The 22,337-nt window shown below is 34.7% G+C and overlaps 1 protein-coding gene and 1 pseudogene across 1 annotated transcript; both read right to left on the minus strand.

The window, feature by feature from the left end:
- Positions 1-1,470: 1,470 nt before the first annotated feature.
- AFP (alpha fetoprotein) lies at positions 1,471-20,848 on the minus strand. The gene is made up of 15 exons (XM_015450397.4): positions 20,717-20,848; positions 19,834-19,885; positions 18,734-18,866; positions 16,223-16,434; positions 14,924-15,056; positions 13,905-14,002; positions 11,903-12,032; positions 9,689-9,903; positions 7,900-8,032; positions 7,226-7,323; positions 6,497-6,635; positions 4,626-4,849; positions 3,343-3,475; positions 1,953-2,007; positions 1,471-1,613 (listed from the first exon to the last, which is right to left on the minus strand). The coding sequence occupies exons 1-14, from the start codon at positions 20,799-20,801 to the stop codon at positions 1,963-1,965; spliced, it is 1,830 nt and encodes a 609-aa protein (XP_015305883.3). The 5' UTR covers positions 20,802-20,848; the 3' UTR covers positions 1,471-1,613; positions 1,953-1,962.
- LOC123573842 (U2 spliceosomal RNA) lies at positions 7,593-7,704 on the minus strand (annotated as a pseudogene).
- Positions 20,849-22,337: the final 1,489 nt, after the last annotated feature.

Below are 22,337 nucleotides of genomic sequence, written 5' to 3' on the forward strand. Positions count from 1 at the left end.
CTTTTCCTTTAAAAATATTTTCCTGTTTAATGCTTTTATACTGAATGTGATTTTATTTTATTGTGATCTTTAAATTAATACCTTTTAGAATTACACCAAAATCAGACAAAGTTCATAGATGTTGTAGTACAATTGAAAGCAAAATGTCAAGTAGAAAGTGATCTAGTTAGAACTAAAAGGGCTAGGTGTAGTGGTTCACAGCTATAGTCCCAGCTACTCAGGACGCCAAGGTAGGAGGATCTTTTGAGCCCAGGATTTTGAGACCAGCTGGGCAACATAGTAAGACTCCAACTCAAAACAAAAGAAAGAAAGAAAGAACTGAAAACACATTTTATTGCTCTGAAGCCATTTGCTCTGAAGCCATTGTTTTTTCCCAGAGCACAGGCCAAGCATGCATGTAATATTTAGATTTCTATTCAAAGCTAATAAGATAAACAGCTTCCCTACTGGTGGACTGGTCTTTTGTCACCTCTTGCTGACTTTGCCCCTCTCTACCCTTTTCCCTGCCCCATTGCCCATTCTCCATATCTCATGGATTATCTTCCTCAAAGCTAATTATTAACAGCACATCTCTGCTTAGATATCGCTTTGGTCCTCTGTTACTCATAAGATATTGTCCAACCTCTTTAGAATAGAGCCATGAGAGTCTGGCTTAGCCCTTCATAGCTTCCACATCCTGCCTGACATTCTACATCTCTACCCTTCCCACCTACCCTGTACTCCTCTAAAACTATTCATCATGCTTTGTCATACCCAGTACCTCTGACCATGTGCCCCTCTTTCATAAAGTGAACTTCTCTTTTACTTGAACTGATGAATGCTCATTCATTTTCTAAGACTCTTCTTAAATGTTTATGGTACCTTCTCTAGTCAGAACCAATGTCACTCACCCTTTGGTTCCCTCAACAATTTGTTGTCAACTCCTTGTGGTCATAATCTGAGGCGTTCTTACTGTGTTGCTTCCTTCTCTACTGAAGTGACTGGAGAACAGTGACTGTACCCAGCACAGGGACTGGTACTCACTGAGGGCTTAGTAAACATTTGTGGAATAAAAATTTAATTTATGAAAATATTAATTATATTCAATCAAAGCTACAATGTATTTATGTTTTAAAATGTCTGTGAATACTGAACTGTGTAAGATAGAGAAAAAAAGTAGTTGTGAAATTTTCATAGATCCCATAGAAGAATAATAATTTCTTTTCTCATCTCCAGATTATCTGTTAGAATATTTCAGTGATGGCCATTTAATGAACAAAATGCCCTGGCAGCATCAAATAGTGTTTAACTTGGGAACATGTTTTCAGTTCACCAAGTGATCTAGTACTGTAAATCCATCCTTGGATGGCTTTAATCTCCTATAATAACCAGTACTTAATGCTATTTTAACAGAATCTGCTTCAGACAATAGTATACAAAACTAAAGAAATTATCTATAACTTTTCATAAATAAATAGACTCGGAAAAGGAAACATTTGGAAATATTTTATTTCTATGATAAGGAAATCTCACATAAAAGTATCATTTCATTAATTCACAAAAAGTGTTAAATCAGTTAAAATTAAAGAGAAAAGTTCACACCAAATGAAAGACTCCTTTTGTCTTCTCCTCCCCTGCAATATGAGCAAAAATATATTAAATATTAATTAAACTAATAGGTGCAGTAAGTAACTGGTTCTATTATTTTATATCAGAGAAATATTGGATACATAGGAAAGTCTTCTGATAGCATTTGTTGAAGCCTTTTAAATAACCTAAAAGGATTTTGCATAGTTGAGCCACTAATTTAACATTGTGTGCATAATTTTGTTCAAGTGCTTTTAAAATAAACTTTTTCTGAATTCCATTTATTTTTAAGAGAATTAATGGCAATCCTCATGATCTGTCTCATTATGGATTGATATTTCTGGAGAATCAACATTATATTCAATCTTGTCTGAATGTTTTGTTACCTGAAGTAATTTAAACTCCCAAAGCAGCACGAGTTTTTGAAATCAGTTTTTGTCCCTGAAAATTAAGAATAAACATAATCAGATAAAGAAATGGATTATTATACCAATCATACAGTTAACACTCTACAATCCGGGGTGAATTTACGGGTTTGTAGATTAACTAAGTTAAAAATGAAGAAATACATCTCTGATGCCAACAATCTAGGATAGTAAAAGCCAGGGAGAAAACAATATTCATTCATATCAACAGTTTTTTTCTATAACAATCTCCAAATCTGTGCCTATTCTGACTCAATCTTTCCCCTTCCTCTACAAATTACAAGTTATTAGAAATTAAAAGGTTTGCAGATAAAGTACTGCTACTATTTGTTCATGTTCTCTATAGCTAAATAAATGTCTTCTCAGATTATAGAACATTAATCTTCTTCTGTCATGCTTTTCAGAAATGCTTTACATCAAATCTGTTTTACCAGTTTTATCTAATTTGATTATCTATGTCCCACCCCACCTGATCCCACCAAAAACACACACATATACTGATAAGTGCACATACTCAAATGCATCTAAGTATATTATTTATAGAAAAACTCTACATTTCTAAATACATCTGTCTTTGGATTTTACATGGCAAGAAAGGCAAAATTGACAAAAAGACTAAGTTATAGAATATCTTTTTAAAGTATAGTGTTGCTATATTCAAATATATGTAGCAATACAACTAAAAAGTTGTAAAATTTAGCCAATTGTCTTGATTGTGATAATCATTTCACAATGTATAAATATATAAAAACATCACATGTATACCCTAAACAGATATAATTTGTATTTGTCAATCATGCCTCAATAAAGCTGAAAAAAGGTAATTTTTTAAAATGTTAGGTAGAATTCCCTAGTTTAAAAAAACCTAGCTAATTATCCATCTAAAATTACTATGTAATTAAAATAACTCCTAAGTACTACTCTGTTGATGTACAAAGGCAAGCTTCTAAATGAGTTCAAAAACATTTTCTACAAATATTCTCCTAATACTCTGTTTGCATAATTAATTTGCTATTAAATCCTTTTATCCATGTAGCTGAATTGATCAATTTTAGGCCAGAAACTATCTAAATTACCAGCAACTATTTATACATTCACTTTATGGGTTTCTCTACTATGAAATAAATTAAAATTACTAATTCTATCAATATATTTTAATATTATAATTCTTCCTAATATTAAGAAAATGTGATTTTTTTTAATGTTCTAAAATCCTTCAATCTGTTTCTCAATGAAATTTAAATCTCTCTGAAAATATTTTAAAGTTATAAATTTGTAGGGTCTTCCTTTCATTATCCACTACAGAAAATTCCATAGCAAGTATTTTGAGTATGAAATGAGCTGCATGTACCTCTTCAGCAAAGCAGACTTCCTGTTCCTGACCTTGGCAGCATTTCTCCAACAGGCCTGAGAAATCTGCAATGACAGCCTCAAGTTGTTCCTCTGTTATTTGTGGCTTTTGCTTCACAAGGTTAATGAGAAACCTGCGATTTAAAACAAAACAAAATACAAGAGAAGTCTGTTATGCAATGCTATTTTTCTACAGCCTTGCTGGTAGAGAATTCTCAGAGCCTAAACCCTTACTCCATCAACCTATCACCAGACTGACCACACACACCTTGTCTAGTACTTAAAGTAGAAAGATTGAGGGTGAAAACACGCCAAGTGTTCCACCGGCCTGGAGTTGTGCAGGTTATGGATGGAACACTATTTCATACTTGACCATACTTATGTGTAGTGGAAGGCAATCTCCTCCCACCCCCTAGGAATATTCTTTCCTGTCCTCTCTTCTTAACTGTGTCTTATCCACACTCAAAGACCCAGATCTCTGCATCCTGCCCATGCAGTTATCCCACGCTTATCTAGGCACTGGCAGCAGTAATTGCCTGCACCACTTATTTAGCAAGCCTTTCATGTTGGACTTAGACCAGAGCAATAGGGAGTAAGTAGATCAGAGCAATAGGAAAAGCTTGCCAGAAGAGGCAACATTCTTATCATACCTTGAAACATACCTCAGACTGTGATAAAGGAAAAAAGAGAAGAATGGGTTTTCCAATGAAGGAAGACTATTTACAAAACAAGTGAGGATTAAAATGCATGTGAGTTTGAAGAACATAAGCTCCATTGACTTGCATGACCATCACCATTACAAAAGAGCTCCCACAATGAACTGAAATGTACATGTCATTTCTTAACACCCAAATGGCATGGTTGAATTAAATAAGATAGTTATTCTCTTCAAAGCGTAAATAATGTGAAAGAAAAAAAAAGATTCAATGATGTGTTTCCTGTGCTTGGAATGGAAGTACCCAAATTTGCTGCAAAGGTATACTCTAATTCCTCAGAATAGATTGCCCACTTTTCCTCAAACCCCAAATACATATCACGATAATAGTTACAACAGAGATTATTTTTACAAATAGGAAATTGTCTGCCCTCATTAATTTTTCTAGACCTGCTTCCCCAATGAGGCTGGGAAGACACTGAGACAAAACTATTTTCAAAGACATTTTAAGTGCTTTGGGAGTAATGCTCTGTTAGTGAGCCCAATAGTGTTAGGTGAGAGAGGTAGAAGTCTCAGTTGCTCTTTGGGGTTGTCATTATTTTCCATGCTAGCAAGTAACAGTTTCTTACTCTTGTTTCATCGTTTGCAGTGCTACACCCTGAGCTTGACACAGATCCTTATGGAAAATGAACTTGTCATCTGAGAATGCAGGAGGGACATATGTTTCATCCACCACCAAGCTGCTGAAGCATGGCCTCCTGTTGGCATATGAAGAAGTGCAGCACTGGCCAACACCAGGGTTTACTGGAGTCGTTTCATGTCTGATACATAAGTGTCCAATAATAATGTCAGCCTGGTTAGGAGAATGAGAAAAAAAAGCAAGGAGATTGGGCATTAGTCATGAAGTTGGTCCAGTTTTTCAGAAAACTGCTGCAATAATTTCAATGTCCAGCAATTTACAATTAATATTACAGGAAAATTTGCTATATAGGATCATGTGACACTATATTGTTAATTCCAGCATTTACTCATTTGTTTGGGCTAAGCCTTAGCACGTAGCAGCAGGTAGTCCATATGTGATGTTGAGGATAGTCATTTAGCTATTTGTGTCAGCTATTCGAAACATGCTTCCAGTTACATACACACTTCTAAAGGACGAAAATATCTCTGCCTTTATGTTTCCCATGTGTATTTAGTAGAACTTTCCATGTTTCTTTTGAGAATCGGTATCTGAAGGTAAGAATAGCACAAACTTACCCCTTTTATTTGTATACATATACACATGTATATACTTGCAGCTACTATATCATCCTAACTGAAAAGAAATAGGACCAATTTTGCAGGTTTTTAAGACTTTCCTAATGTAGAATCTTGCTACCTTGCCTACTTCGGAGATATTTCTTAATCACCTATTAATAACTTGTATTAAGAAATAATATGTTTTGTGTTCACTTTATATATCAGACTAGTGCTGTGTGAGTTACGCAGATTATCTTGTTTAAAACAGCTGTCGTGTGAGGGTGGTATAATTTTTATTCTCAAATGTCAGATGAAAAATCTCAAACTTAATGACATAAGTAGCTTTCCCACTGTGATACAGCTAAAGAGTAGTGAAAGTAGAATGCGGCTGTAGGCTGGTGGCCTCTGGAACATACACTCCTGAACCATTACACCATCCTGCATCCCTGCAGCCTCCCAACAGGGGGAATTCAAGAAACAATTGAGGTGACGTTTAATCATAGGAAACTCTCCTTTTACTGTTAACCTTTGGGGAAAAATTTTACTACAGGAAGACTAAGTAGCAAATAACTCCCCATTATGATCAAGAGGAAAAGGGATAAAATAGACAATTTCATTTGCAATTATGACTTTATGGGGAAAATATTTTTAATTCATCCTGTAATCTTATGTATGACACTAGTGACATTAGGAAGTAAAGAATATTGGCATTACTGACTCGAAAGTCATTTTACTCTTCAGAACATGATACTTATCCTGTGCTGTACCCTATACCCTGTGAAAGGGAAAAAATTATCCTTAATGTCACAATGATAACATTATACTACAAAAGGGAAAAATGTAAGTATGGCTAAAATAGTATGACTAATTTTAATCAATCAAAGATAAAGTTTTTTAAAACATCAAAGTAAATATATGAACAAAAAGCAGAAATTGTGAGTTGAAGTTACAAATTATGAATTAAGTTATGAATTATGGGCTACATGTTAGTCATTCTGTCTTTCCGATATATAAAGTTGGCTCAGATGTTGTTGACTAAACTGGCTGCACTTCCACCAGCCATCCTGGAAGAACAGGAAGCCTGGCCACACACCTGCCATCCAGAGCTGAGTCTCATACCTTCCAACTGTGACTAATCAAACAAGCCTCCTAAAGCCATCTCTACATTGGTTTTTACCATCTTCCCTACAGGGGAATTATGAGGCTATTTCAAGTCAAACAGTGCAGAAAAGAGATGGGACTAAACCAAGCAGACACTCACCGCTCCCTCACCACAGGCCAATAGTTTGTCCTCACTGAGTTGGCAACAAGTGGCTGCTGTGGCTGCCATTTTTCTGGTGATGGCCATCAGCTCCGATGAGGTCAGCTGAGGGGCTTTCTTTGTGTAAGCAACGAGAAATCTGAAAGAAGCATTTTTTTCTACTAAGTCCTGCTGAGTCATTCATGAGTTTTCAGCCACCTTGCTTCTTCTCACAGACTCTCTTCTCTCATGTCAGAAGACATGAGGTCAGCTCATTTGTTTCATCTACATCGTATTTGAACCAACTTTTGAGATGCATTTACTCTAACAACCACTCCCTGTACTCCTATTATAAAAGCACATCACAATGAAAAAGCCAACTCCAGGCAGAAGGCTGACTCGTATTCCAAACCTCAGAGCTTCATTAATTTTTAACTGTGATCTTTTGGTGTTTTAACTAGGACAGACTGTGACAGAATGGATATCTTTACTGCAAACATTTGCACAGTATGGGGAACTTAAAGTCAATACCACAGATCAGACCTCACAGGTCATTCTCATTGCTTCCAAAGGAGGAGAATGGGGAAGGCTACATTCTCTTCCAGAATATTGGGTAGTCAGATTACACTGACTTCCAGTCTGAAATAGGAACTGAGATTAGAGTAGCTATGGAGTTACTAATTTGAATTTATATTTCCCTTGTCTGTTAATAATTTTAATTCGCTAAAAATACTATTTACAAAAACATACGCATTTTGTAGGTAATATTCTCCTAGTTTCTGGAAGAGGCCGCAGCTTCGCTTTGCCAATGCTTGGCTCTCCTGGATATATTTCTGTAATTCTTCTTCCTGAAAATGAAGAATTATTACATATACATTTTTCTCTTCTTGGATGCTTAACTTTGTATATAAAAGTTGATCAATATTATATACTATTATAAAACCAATCAGAGATTTGTTAAAATTAAAGATGGTAAAGTATAAATTTTGATAATTAAAGAAAATGGATTTTGGGGAGATTAAGTTTAAAACTTTATGAATCACAAAATCATTTAATGGCAAAACTCAGTCTTTGGATAAACGATTACAGTTCTTTCTGTACCAAATTCTTGCCTTTCAAAAGTTATCCAAAAATGAATAATGAATACTACCTTTATTTGTGGATCATAGAACTTTTGGTTAACATTTTTATTTCTACACTTGATCTTAGCCAAAAGGCCGAGAAACGATTAACATTTTTATTTCTAAAGCAAACCACTAGCTGCTGACTGCTAGTTAATAACAGTTTAATATCTAGACAACTAGTTAATAGATACAGCTGGCTAACAACTAGTTAACAACTAGAGACTTTCAAACCAACAGCATTTTTAACAGATGACATCAATCCAGTTTTTCACACTCCCCTAAAATTCTAGAGAAACTTACCCCTTTCTCTTGGCATTCAAGAGGGTTTTCTGTCTGGAAACACTTCTCCAATAACTCCTGGTATCCTTTAGCAACTCTTAGAATTACTGAGACTGCAAGCTGAGGATGTCTTCTTGAATATTCATGAACAAAACTGAAATATGTGGAGAAAAATATTTCAAGTTATTGGAACTAAGAGACAAAAGGAGCCCTCACTTCTCTAGTTATTCCTGTATAATACGGCATGTGGAAGTTAAATTCAAATAAATAAACCTGAAAATCAACTATGATTTGAATTATATGAATGGCAAAACTGTTAATGAAGACTGTGATCCTTCAAATTGTCCTGTAAAATGGTTTTTTGTTTTCTCTTGCATCTTTCAATTTGACTTTTCAATTATGGACTTTATATTCATTTATTCAACAGATATTTTTCCAGTGTTTACTCTCTGCTAGCATTGCTTTAAGCAGATGGACTCAATGATGTGTAAGATAAATACCTGCCCTCTGAAAAGCACACATTATAGGGAGGCAGAACAACCAAACAAAAAATAGGCCATCTCATTTCAGTTAGTGATAAATCAATGAAAATAAATAAAGATGAAAAAGAAGAAAAGGGTTGATACCCAAGGTGGAGAGGCCACTAACTTTGTGTGTGGTCAAGAAAATTCTCTCTCGGCAGCTGATATCAGAACAGAGATCAGCTGAGTGAAGGAAGCCATACAAGTATCTGGGGGAAGATCATTCCTGGCTGAGAATATTCTACTGCAAAGAACCTTTGCAACTGAAGAACTGCTTCTATTACACAATTAGCTTTAGATGTGCATGGATGTGTAAACTTAAAGATAATTCCTGACTTTACTAATGCTATTCCCAGATTATAGGATTAGTTCTGTCACCAATAAGTTGTCACTATGTGCCTCTTAAATCTGAACTTTATTCTAGCTTACACAATTTTATTTAGCAGTGCAAACAATGTGTGAATGTTTAATTTTAATGCAACAATAGAGTAATATCTTCAGGCAATAGTAAAAAGAAAATTGGGCCATTACTTTTATTACTACATTAGAATCAGACTCTTAAATCTAGAAAGACCCTGGGAAATTATCGAGTGTAATGTCCTAAGTGCTGCACAAATCCCACCTCTAGTAGTGTCCATAGTTACATACTATACAATTAAAGAAAACGTATTAACTTGATTGCTTGCTTCCCTTAAAGGCAAATAGAGTGAGAACGTGACCTATCATTTGTATTAAAACAAACTAATGTACTGCAAATGCCTCTAAACATGTTTTGATTTTCTTAAAAAATATAAAACATGTAGTTAATACATAGCCAATAAACTGTTCCTATAAAAGGTCTTCTATCTAGCATTATCTATTGTGTTATCTTTTGGAGAAAAGTTTTTCTTTAACATGCGTTGCAAGAGTACATTCTTAATCATGAACTCTTCCTATTACAAAAATATCCATATCCCATTTGAAAGTTCAGTGGCAGCCTTGATATGAGTAATCTTTACAGGATGACAATGCTTGTGGTTCCAGAGAAATTGACGTGAAATAAAATCCAGCTTCATAAGCAAAGCAGTTAATGAGTCACAATTGTGAAAGCTTCACCATTATACACCAAATTCCATTACTTATTCCCTAGTTATCTACTTAAATCTATTTTGGCTCAGAACATTCTAGCCAAATATCTTCACATATTGAACTCAAAAACCATAACCATCACTCTCCATTTCAACAATGCAAATCTGTCAGCCACATAATCATTTTTACTTGTATGAACATACATTTACAGAGTGTGTTACCTTGCCAAGAAGATATTTTTTTCCCCTGAAGAAAATTGGTTAAAATCTCTATCTCCTAAAAACCTGTTTAGATTTGGTGATAGACCTTCAGGTTTTTCATCATTTTCTGCATGAATTATACATTGACCACGTTCCAGTGTGGTCAGTTTGCAGCATTCTGTTATTTTGTTTGACAGAGTGTCTTGTTGAGAACATATGTAGGACATAATTTTTTCCTGCAACAGGGAAAATAAAGTATAAGTTTTAAAGGTTTATTCTTTAATAAAGGATCTCAAAGTCAGCTTCAGAAAAAGGAAGAAAGGGAAGAGAGGGAGGGAGAAGGGAACAAGGAAAGAAGGAAAAAAGTCCAGGAAAGAAGGAAGGGGAAAGGGAAGGAGAGAGGGAGGGGGGGAAGGAGGAAGGAAAGAAGAAGAAAAAAGGCATTTTAACTTATCTCCCGTTTTAGTGCTTTCTCCCCACTTTTGGGTTTTCTCATTCCTTTCCACTTACCTGTTTGTTCAATTCTTCTTTCCATAGTTGTAAGCTAAACCCTATGTTATTTTAATTTAAAACTTTTACAAATAAGAGGGAAATGTACTCAAATAAAATGGGATGCATATTGCTGTATATATTTCTATTAGCATTCAAATTTGCCACTAAACAACACTTGCAACTGATGTCACAACATGGAGAGCAAACTTTCTGCTCCATGAGAAATTCCGTAAGAACGATAATCAGAACATACTGCAGTGACTGACTATGATATCAGAACATACTGCAGTGACTGACTATGACCTTCAGAGGGCAGTCTATAGATAAAACGGCAGTGCACATAAGTGGCCAGAGAGAGGCAGAGCTTATATAAACCTATCATGGGACTGAAAATTCTGCACATTCTCAGCAAAGACAATTAGAACCCATTGTTCAGCTATCAAAATCCACCTTATATACCATACTGAAATTAATGTTTCCACTTTAAAGGAAAAGGGTGGTTATGAGTTCCAAAAATTGAAAAAACTAACTTTTAAAAAATGACTATGAGAAACAGTAACATGGTCAGTTCAAAATGGGAAAACAGAGCTCAAAGAAAAACAAAATATTTCTTGTTGGTTTTCCTAGTATGCAGGTAGATACTTCTAGAAGAAAAACAAGTAAAGTAGTACAGTCGCCTGTCAAACTGCCTCCTCTCACTTCTTCCCCAACTCCTCAGGGACTGTCACTCTCAGGTCTCCCCTGCAGCCTCAGCTTCTTGCTGACTTCAAGCATCTCAGCTGAATTGTCATCGGAGTAGGCTGAAATGAGCATTTTATCTTCACTTTCAGCCTTCTGGAAACCATAGTCCAGTGCTGGTTATCAAGCCATTTGAGGACCTAAGAGCAGTAATTTTTAAGCTCCTTGGATTTTAATCTCTTTGGTGTGCCCTGGGGCCCATAGAGAGAGAGTAATCTGGGGGTCAACAAGCCTCTCTTGTAATATCTAGAAAGTCTAGGGTTAGCCAAAATAAGCCAATGCCACACTGCTTAAGTCACCACTGACTAGAGCACACTCAGGAAACTGTTACTGGGTTTTTTAAACGTTGTTTTCTAATTCGCTGAGACCCCTTTATTCACACTTCTCTTTGGCATGGCTAGCTTTTTATCTTGTAGAACAGTTTCTTGTGCTATTTTTATTGTATTTGTTCATTTAACAAACTATTATAGAATGCCTTCCATGTGCCAGGCATTGTGCTATGGAGACAACAGTAAACCAAGGCAGTCCCTAACTCCAAGGAGGTCACTGTCTTACCTCTCCTATCAGACTGTGAATTCCTCGAGGTCAGCCTGTGCTTTTATAGCAAGTGTCTGTCACAGTGGCAATCAGATAGAAAGTATTTAACATATATTTATTCGTCAAATGAAAGAATAAATGAATGAAAAAACAAATACATTAAAACTTAGTTTCCTCCTGTCCTCTAAGACACTATGTAGAAGCCTTCTGAGAAGTTCTCATAGTTTTTTTAGAAGCAAGAAATAGATGGGCCTTGGTTTCACAAAAGGGGGTATAGCTAAAGTGAAAACCAGGATCAACAAAAGATGGCTTAAGTTTTACTACCAACATGTCTGCAAATTTACGGAGTCACCTAGTTTCCATACCCTGTAACCAGTTCAAGTCAGACAACCTTCTCCCTTTTAGAATGAGACAAAAAGAAAGAAAAGGGAGTGAAAATTATCTTTTTTAAGAAGTAAGACTCTTCACCCCATCCTGCAGACAATCCAACACGTCTCCTCTGCAGCAGTGCTCATGCACGTGGGCCACATCCAGGACTAATTTCTGGATTTCAGTAAAATTAACTTTGGTAAACTTCTGACTCAGTTTAGTAACAGTACTAGGAAAAAAAAAAGGAAATTAGAAATTAATTTCTTCGTTATCTGTCAAAACAAAATAGAATTTACAGAGTATTACTACAGTAGAAGTTTCAAAGAGTAACAAGTGAAATTCCCTTGTTGTTTAAAAAGAAAAGGAAACATGTTGTAAGGCTTGATTCCAGCTGTGTCTTTCAAGGTGGTAGCTCTGTAAACTGTGACCTGGCCTCACAAATGGTTTAGAAGAATTTTATCTCTTCCTAAAACATGTCTTAAAAATTAAGGTAAATTCTTTTTGCCATTCCACTCTGATGCTGAGCATTTGTATTGAGTGGACAGAAAACTTTAAAAGAATAAACAATTAAGAAATGGAAAACTCCATGGAAATGAGAACCACTTTTTACTGGGGTAAAAAATACTTCTGAGAATCCAGGAAAGGAGGCGTATGTGCAAATCAATGAAATGGGACAAGAAAGTGGAGCAGATTAAACATTTCAGGCATACCATTGTGCCAAGAGAGTAATGTGGCCAAAAAAGAAGTAAGAAATAAAAATTCTGGTTTCCTCTGCATATTTCATTAAATTTTAAGAATTGTCTTTGTAAAACCACTGTTCCTAGAGAAGATAGTGTTATTCCTGCTTCTGATAAAGATGGATCTTCTCTATAAATTTAGACCACTTAGCTTTCACTATGGATAGCAAATGATAAGGTTATTATAATACTATCTCAATTTCTATTTTATTACTAAGATAAATTTAAATGAAGTAGGTAATTAATCTTTCAATTTCTAGTTGAGTTGGAGAGTAGTTAAGGCATAAATCTGACTTCTTACAGGAAGAAATTTCAGTCTTTAGAACTAGTTCCATTAATAAAAACTTCATTATAGATTTCCATTGTCTACAATATGTTTTAAAGTGTTATTTAACCAAACAGCAATCAACTAAACTCTGAATATATATACTTACTACTATTCGATTAGCAGCTCAGATATTTTCATGTACTAGAAATGTTTCATCATAAAAGAGTTGATGAGTACTTTAAATCAGTTATATAATTTAAAATGTTCTTTTCTCCTGACACTAGATTCTAATATTATTGCCTCAAGGGAATATTTTTATGGGAAGCAATAAATGCTATAAAGAGCCTTATCGAAAGTTAAGAAACACAATTAATGTAAAGAATTTCTTGTTAAGGCAAAAGTTGTAAATGATACTCAGTGAAGGCTGACTTATTTTGTAGAAGGGCTGGAAAAATATGGTCTAGTAATGAAGTATAATTTGATTGCAGACCAGAACTTAAAGTGTCTTAAAGAGGAGGTAAATAACACAAACTATAAAAGTCTTTTCCATTTATTATCTCAGCTAGGCTTTAGTAAGTGTTAAACCGACTTATCCATTGGCTTTCTTCTGATCCTACGAGTTCATGGTTCTAACCCCATTAGCCCTCATCAAAGGGGTCTCAAAGGGGTCTTCATTCTCTAAAACAGCAACAATTAGAAAAACGAACCCAAGGCCGGGCGCGGTGGCTCAAGCCTGTAATCCCAGCACTTTGGGAGGCCGAGGCGGGCGGATCACAAGGTCAGGAGATCGAGACCACTGTGAAACCCCGTCTCTACTAAAAATACAAAAAAAAAAAATTAGCCGGGCGCGGTGGCGGGCGCCTGTAGTCCCAGCTACTCAGGAGGCTGAGGCAGGAGAATGGCGGGAACCCGGGAGGCGGAGCTTGCAGTGAGCCGAGATCGCGCCACTGCACTCCAGCCTGGGCAACAGCGTGAGACTCCGTCTCAAAAAAAAAAAAAAAAAAAAAAAAAAAAAAAAAAAAGAAAAACGAACCCAAATTGCAAAAGGGTAGTTCTATAGCTCTCACCCTCTTCCCTAGATAGAGCTTGAACTTACATGGCATGGAAAGTTCGGGTCCCAAAATTTTTCATTACTGCACATGCATGTTGATTTAACAAGTTGCTTTCTCTTAATTCTTTTGTAATTGATGCTGCCTAGATGTAGAAGAAACAAGATGTCATGAAAGCATATACTAATATTTTCTTTATGAGCTCTAATATTTAGAAAAACAAGTATAGGTAAAATGCAATTCCATAAAATATGTTTTTTACTAAAAATTATAGATGTCACACGTTATGTCAGAATATTATTGACTCATTTATTCTTTGAGGTTAGTTTATATGCATCTGTGCCAGACAAATTTACTAAAAATACCTTGAAACAAAAACATAACTTTTATATTGGGGATCACCAATGAAAAACTGTACTTTTAAACAGCTTAAAGACAAATTCAAGCCTGCTAATTTCTTAAATGTCTTCTCAGTTACAAAAAATACGATTGTATCACAGCTTGACACTAAGAGTAGTCACAGTTCTCAAGAAATTTTTGTTGTAGGACTGCTGGCGGCAAGTAGTTAATGGTGGATATTATTCTAACTCTCTAAACCTAAAAAAATATTTTCTTCTCTAAACCTCTTTCCTAGTTTGTTAAAGGACAAAAATACTTACACCTCAAATTTGTTCTAAGGATTAAAAAAACAGTGAGTATAAAGCATTTATGATAGTTGGCCTTTATTTTTTCTCTCTCCTCTGCTTCTCCTTTTCTCTGTTTTCTTTCACTTACTCGCTCCCACTTATAGCAGCCTCTCTTTCCCTTTCTCTCTTTCTGTCTTTCCTTCTTTATCCCATCAAACTCACTTCCCTAATAATAAAGTTATTGTTGACTTAATGAATAGATAATAAAAACCAGCAAATCCAGTTTTGTTCACACGAAGAATATCAGATTGCTGAACTATTTCTCTATTCCAAAAATGATACTCTCCACATTAAGCACATTTTCATTTTTAACTTTGTTTTTTTTAATGAGTCATAGTCAGACTACAGTACTGGTTCAGATATCCACACAAATATGATACCTTTGTTTGGAAGCATTCAACTGCATTTTCAGCTTTGCAGCAAGATGGAATTATTTTGTCATAGCGAGCAGCCAAAAGAAGAATTGTAGGTGCATACAGGAAGGGATGCCTTCTTGCTATCTCGTAAATGAATCTGTGAAATAAAATAGAGCTGGAAGATTTATAAACACCTAAAAATAGGACTACTACTGCTTGGAACTGGACTCTAGGATTTACTTAAAGCTTCAAATAACAAGAACAAAAGCATTGACTTTGTCTTTACTGTGTTTCTAAGGAGAAAATCATCATATTTTTTCCACATGTTGTCAAAAGTTTCCTCACTAAAGATGCTGGGGGGAAAAATATCTGACAGATGGTACCAATTCTATTATGAGGAGAAAATAGGCAGGCATGCTAACTATGATTCTTATTAAAAGGTCCTTTTCAATAAGCCTACTCAGATATGTTTCAGGGATCAGCAAAGCCAGACTTCTGCTAAGTGCAACAGAAAGATGCACATTGTATCCCTTGTCAGTGCAGAATGGGGTTATGCACCTGGATAGTCACCATAGCACAGATGTTCTAAGGGCAGTCTCTCTATCTGGTTTAGGAGTAACATGGAAGGCAGAAGTGCTGAAGAGTTACATACAGGCTTCTCCAACAGAGAACATGTTCTCAAATGTCAAATGTACTAGCTGTGTGCCCTTAGCCAGTTGTTTTAGCCTTCCTACCTTCAATTTCCTATCAACAAAATGGGGGAAAGAAGAAGAATGAAGAGGAAGAGGAGAAGGAGGCTTCAAAGGTTGTTTGTGAGTGTTAATCCGATCCTCTGTGCAAGCAGACATGTTTCCACAACATCCTAAGTGTTCAGTAATCCTTTGCCATGTCTATGTATCTTGACCATGCTTGGATCTCTAACTTTCATTTCTAGGCAATTAGGTGAATACAAAACACCAATATACGGCTCTGGAAAGCATCAATTTTGTGCAATAGTAATACATTCTTGAACAAGGTAAAATTGAGAGTAGAAGGGGTAAAAAGAAAAAAGAAGAAGAAAACAAGGTGTATATCTCTCAAGGGAATAATGGAACCTCTGGTAGGTCTGTCCTGTGGTCTGTACTACATCTAGCATGCTATGGAAACAAAGTTACACTAAATAGTGCTCTCCTAATTACCTTGCCTGGGACCTCAGCAGACACAACACCAAACAAACATTATACCTCTTACTGGGAGTACATGAGTACATTGCAAAAATAGCAAATTAGGCTTGCCATTGCTGTGTTTCTGGGGTTTGCATCTACCTTTAAACTGGATCCTTACCTGTTCATGAATGTCTCCCTGTCTTCTTCATATGCTTCACAACTCGTGACAGGTTCTGGGACTTGGAAAACTGGGATGGATGCTGGAGTGGGCTTTTTGTGTGCAAGAAAACAGTTATGTCTTCCCTCTTCACTTTGGCTGCAGCAGTCTGAAAGTCCGTACTTTTCCAAAATGTCTTTCTCATGGCAAAGTTCTTCCAGAAAGGCAGGTAGCTACAAGAAATATTTTATGTTTAGTGAAAGACACTAACTTTGCTTTAAAAATCTATAAGACACAAACATTTTCTAATGTCTAAAATCAGAACTATAGATTCTGAAAATTTTTCCGTACACATTCTAATGTATTTTGTTTTAGCCTGATGAAATAGATTTCTTTGCTGCCTTATGGAAAATGAAACTTTAATCTCCAAACAATGAAAGGAAAAAAGCCATGCAATATTTTGTTTCTCTTTCTCAATTTTGAATTATTTTGTTTTTCCTTTTTGTGTTATCAAAAATTTGGACTAAGATATATAAGCTTTCATAAATATATAAACCATGTTTCATAGACACAGGAAGGGAAACAACACACACTGGGGCCTGTCAAGGGGTGGGGTGCAGGGAGGGACAGCATTAGGAAAAATAGGTAATGCATGCTGGGCGTAATACCCAGGTGATGGGTTGGTAGGTGCAGCAAACCACCATGACACTTGTTTACCTATGTAATGAACCTGCACATCCTGCACATGTACAACAGAACTTTAAATTTAAATATAAATAAAAAAGAAACCGAGCAAAATAATATTTTCATTATTCTCATTAAAGATGTAACTTTTGGAATTGCAAATACATATGTATATATTATGGTATATACATATATATATTCATATACACATACCACATTTCAAACATCAATGCTCATTTTACATGCCATCCTTACAAGGCAATAAAAAATTACATATTATTTTTAATTAGAAATAAAATGATTTTGAAATGAAATAATGGTTGGATTTTAAACTGAAAAAATGATTTTTTAAAAAAACACTTTTCTTGGTCGTAATTACAGATTTAGCTAAAATGTGTTAAAATGTATGTGCTTCCTTGTCTGTGACTTACTCTTACCAAACTCAGATGACAGCACCAATATTCCACAGAAAGCCTCGAGAAATACATGTGTTTCGTGCATCTGAGGAAACTTTTATGTAGCTTTTATAGCTGCTACAGTAATATTTAGAGAATCCTGGAACACTTACATAAGATTTCTAATTCCCAATCCTCATTTAAAAGGTAGACCTTTAAATTTACAAGAATAAATCAGCAATCTGTAACATTACCTTGAACCTCTAATTGGATGTAAAGTTGCAATAGATAATGTATTTTGTGGGTTTTATGCACATTTTGAAAAGATTATCACAACAAGACAAAAATAGAGATGCAAAACAGAAATTTTTGTCAAATCATAAATTTCAAAATTGGAAAGTACTTAAACCATATATTTAAAAGGGCATCTCTTCTGTGATATTCCAGGTACATTGTCTTTCGGCCACCTAATTAATCCCACCATAATAGAGTATTCTCTGGGCATGTTGGTTTATAATTGGAGTGTTCTAATCACTATAAAGTTTGTTTCTTTGTTAAGATAAAATAAATAATAATAAATATTATTTGTTGAGTTTCGACATTGAAATATCCTTATACTAAGAAAAGTATTTAGTGTTTATCTAAAATTCAAATTGAACTGGGTATTATGTTTTATTGTTCTTTGCTAACCCTGGCAACCCTAACCATGTGCTATGCATCTTACATTCACTATAATTATAGTGTTAAGAAGCTACTAAGACTGTCAGTTTCAAGCCAGATGGTCTAGTTGAAATCCTGGCTCTGCCATTTGGTGGTTCCCTTAAGAAAGTCACTTAAATTCTCTGCACCTCAACTTCCTCAACTGGAAGATTAGCATCTATCTTCAAGGATTATTTTAAATGTTTAATAAATGAATATAGGTAAGCAAAGCTGATATCCTGCCCAGAAGCCCCAGCCAGCATCTCTTGACTCACTGGACAACCATTCTGGTTCATCAGTGCTATCTATCCCCTATGTCGTAAAATATTTTTATTATCAATGTACACGTTATGCTTCCTAGAATAATGCCAGTCACATTGTGTGTATAATAAAAGTTAGCTACTATTATTGTTATATCAATTTCCATGCTAACTCTGAAATGGGAGCTATTATCATCTCTTATTTTATAGATAAGAAAACCGAAGCTCAAAAAAGGTAATACGCCCATAGTCATCAAGATAATTTTATTTCAGAACCTTAGCTCTTAGTCATCATATTCATATGGTCTCTTTACAATAGCTACCTATTGTTCTCTTCCGCTCTCTTTAGCAATTCAGAATTAACCTAATCCCTCTTTCATATAATAGCTCTTCAAATATTTAAATGCATTTTTCATTGCTATTTTTGTATCTTCTCTTCGGCATGCTAAATTTTAGTCAAATATCACAATGCTTTTTTGAAATTATTCACTCACCTGGTTTTCTAAACACCCTGCAGACTGTTCATCTCCAGTGGGTTTCTCAATTGCAGTCAATACATCTTTCACCATTTTGCTTACTTCCTTGTAAGTGGCTTCTTGAACAAACTGAGCAAAAAATATGGTAGCCCTGAAACAAAAATACATGTGAATCCTTAAGGAACAGACCTGTAGCAAGCTTATTTTTCTCAAGTATAGTTTTTTGTTTGTTTGGTTTGTTTTCTTTTCTATTTATGTTGTAATCTGTTTAGACATTTGATTTGTAAAATTAGCTTCTAGTCATCTGAGAAGAAACTTCAGTCTTTTTCTTGTTTTCTTTTCCCATAAATATACATATAGATGTTAAAGGCTAAAATAAGTGGATTTCCCATAAGAGTGGTTCCTCCTTCTGTGACCACCCATCTACTGCAATGTACCCATAATTGAGGGTATCTACATTCCTTACGGTTACTTTTAAATTTAAGCAAAAAAAAAAAAAAAAAAAAAAGGTAATTAGACAGACCTCTAACAGTGTCTACTCCCAGTATGAGCAAGGTGTAAAACCCAAGACTACAGTGCTCATGGATTGACTCAAAGCAGTCCTTATGCAGGTTTGGATGTGCAAGGAGTAACAGCAACACACTACTTTAAATTCTTCGTTAGAAATTTTAAAAATGTGGGATGGAAAGACATCCAAGAGACTAACATACTCTCCACAAATAACAGAAAATAGAATATTTTATCACCTATGGTTTGCTGCTAAGATTTAAATAGTATACAGAAAAGAAAACATTATAATATCACCCTGTTGATACTGATGAGAAAAATTCCTGAATTAGTATATGGCTGTCACTGATCAGACACTAATCTTCAGTTTCTGAAATCTGATTTGGTTTGCCTCATGGGATTTCAAGGAATCGAGAAGTTAATGTCTAAGACATTAGTCAACAGTTTAACATCTTCAACATCAAGTTGATATTCAGTATGAGTAACTTTTCTTGAAATTGTCCAAATTGCTTTTGTGCTTTTAAGAACTCACAGGGCTACCCAATTTTGTTTAAGTATTTACTTATCCTTGCTTTACACATTTAAAGTAGATTTATATAAGCAAAACTTACAGGTCAGGTAAATTTATCTCTGCAGTACATTGGTAAGAATCCAATATGGAAGCTGGAAAGCAAAATAAACTTTATGAAACGTGTTTTCAACTGCAACCAGGAAAGTAATCATTGTTACATATGAATGTTTGTATTTCAGTTAGAACTGTACAGTTTCAGAACTAAAAGAACATTAGAGATAACCTAAGCATCTTAATTTTATACTTGAGAAAACTGGGAAACTAAGGAATGAAGTTAACAGGCATAATTTATAGTAGACCTATCACTAAAATCCAGATTTTGTCTTCCAGTTGTTTGGTTTTTCCCTGTACTCTAGTGCTGTAGTTGTCCTGAAAGTTAAATGGTTAAAAATATATATCAGGCATTGTTTTGAACATAGTTATATAAAAGTTTGCCATTCACATCCCAGTCACAGTGTTTCTTCTTCAGACTATCAAATAGTGACCTATTTTCTGTATTAAAAATAAAGATGTTACTTATTTTACTAGTCTGAGGGAGTTTTCTATGTGAAGGAGCACAATTCTGGCTTCTTCACATATAAAATTTTATTTACATTCACATATAGGTACATATAGGTGTATATAAAATTTTTCAAAGTTAATATGCATACCAATTAAATAAATGTGTAAAAATTAATTCAACATGAAACATACAAACCATTCATTTGTCACATTAAACACTGCTATAATTTTGTAAACCTCTTGTAAAGTTACAAGTTTATCTTTAATTTAAATATATCCACCAGTTAAATATTTTTTCTCCATGTGGAATAATAAACATGATAAATAAATCAAGGCAAATGAATAAATGCAAATTTTATAATTTTAAAAATTTTGATATAGAGAAAAGAAATTTTGATAAAGAGAAACACAAAATATCTCACCTATTCCATATTCATTTCTATGCAGTGTTCTGGATTCAGTAACATTTAGTAGGAAAATTAAAAAAATTGATTCCACCCACTTCATGGTTGCTAGTTATTTTGTTATTGGCAGTGGTGGAAGCAGAATATGGAAAATCGTGCTGAAATTCTTTTATACTATTTTCAGGCAATGCCTGTTAACTAGTAACTTTTTGTTGGTATATCTGTTACTTTATGGTATTTCCTTAGGTTGAAAATGGGACATTTGCCAATAATTAACAGCATAGCACTTATTTGTATTTTATGTTCAAGGACACAGACCTCTTTGGGGCAGAAAAAAAAATTGCAAGCTTATTTTATTTTGCAAATATACCAAATATTCTTCTCAAAGTACAGAATATTCAAAGAGATGACTTGTCCCTAAGTTGCAGATTAATTAATTCCTCTCAAATTAAGAAGTTAATGAAGCCATAAAGAAAAGACATCAGATTTGGTATGCAATTCATCTAATGCATTAATTCTTTAAAACTATCAAATGTCTATTACATGCCAGGCACACAAGACATGGTCTGACCAATTCAGACTCTTCATTTTGCAAATATAACAAATATTCTCAAGCTACGGATAATTCAAAGAGATGACTTGTCCCTAAGTTGCAGAATAATAAATTCTTTTCAAATTATCATTGCTTGATAATTATGCTGTCATTGTTTAGCTCAAAAACACTTTTCACTTAATATGTATGTCAATAAGGTACATTTTAAAGTATTTAGTATGTGATGTATGACTTAACATAGAAAACTTAGAGCACAAGCCCTAATAAACCAAGTCCTATAATAATTTTATTTGCACATGTGTCTTTATGAAGTGGGTCAGCTGCACCATTCACTTAGCAACTCAAGATGATGATGTTAATACTAAATGATGGATGCTAATAGTGGTTCACCTCCTATCATCCATGTCTATGAGGGTTCCCAATCTTGGTTACACATTAGAATCACTGGGGGAACTTTCTGAATTCCCAGTGCCTAGTCTGTAACCCAGACCAGTTAAATCAGAATCTGTGGAGTTGGGACCCAGGCACCAGTATTTTCTAAAGCTTCACAGGTGTTTCATTATTCTAAAGGTAAGATTATAAAACCAAATGACCCACACCAGGAAATAAATTACTATGGTACATTCATAAAGTAAGATGATATACAGCCATCAAAATAACTTTGTGGAAGAATATTTAATGAAATGGAAATGTGCTCATAATATATTGCTAACTGAAAAACAGGATAAAACAATATATAGAGAGGGGTCTCATTTGTGTATCTTTGTACCTCCTCTTTACTCCTCCCACCCTCTAAAAAAAGTGTTGAATAAAAGAAATAATGGACAGCAAAGTTTTAACATCGGGTTTCTCTAGATGGTAAGGTAAGTGAATTTAATTCTATCTCTCTCTCAAAACTTCTTCAGTGAAACAGCAGTATGCAATTTTCAACATAAATTTTTAGATAAGGTAAGTACAGTACTCAAAAAATAGATCATACTGCAAGCTACTAGGGCACACATTTAAAGAAAAAGGGTTTACCATCAGTAGCACTTCCAGCAAATACAAACATTTATCATAGTATAAACAAGGTCTTCCATGCTAATC

This window comes from Macaca fascicularis, chromosome 5, assembly GCF_037993035.2.
Source record: "Macaca fascicularis isolate 582-1 chromosome 5, T2T-MFA8v1.1".
NCBI classification, from domain to species: domain Eukaryota; kingdom Metazoa; phylum Chordata; class Mammalia; order Primates; family Cercopithecidae; genus Macaca; species Macaca fascicularis.

Coding starts and splice junctions, on each gene's coding strand:
- AFP (XM_015450397.4), bottom strand. CDS start 20,801: ATGAAGTGGGTGGAATCAATTTTTTTAATTTTCCTACTAAATGTTACT. Junction 16,435..18,733: donor CAGGGTGTTTAGAAAACCAG/GTGAGTGAATAA, acceptor TATTTCTTGTAG/CTACCTGCCTTTCTGGAAGA. Junction 4,850..6,496: donor TGGCCTGTGGTGAGGGAGCG/GTGAGTGTCTGC, acceptor TCTCCTAACCAG/GCTGACATTATTATTGGACA.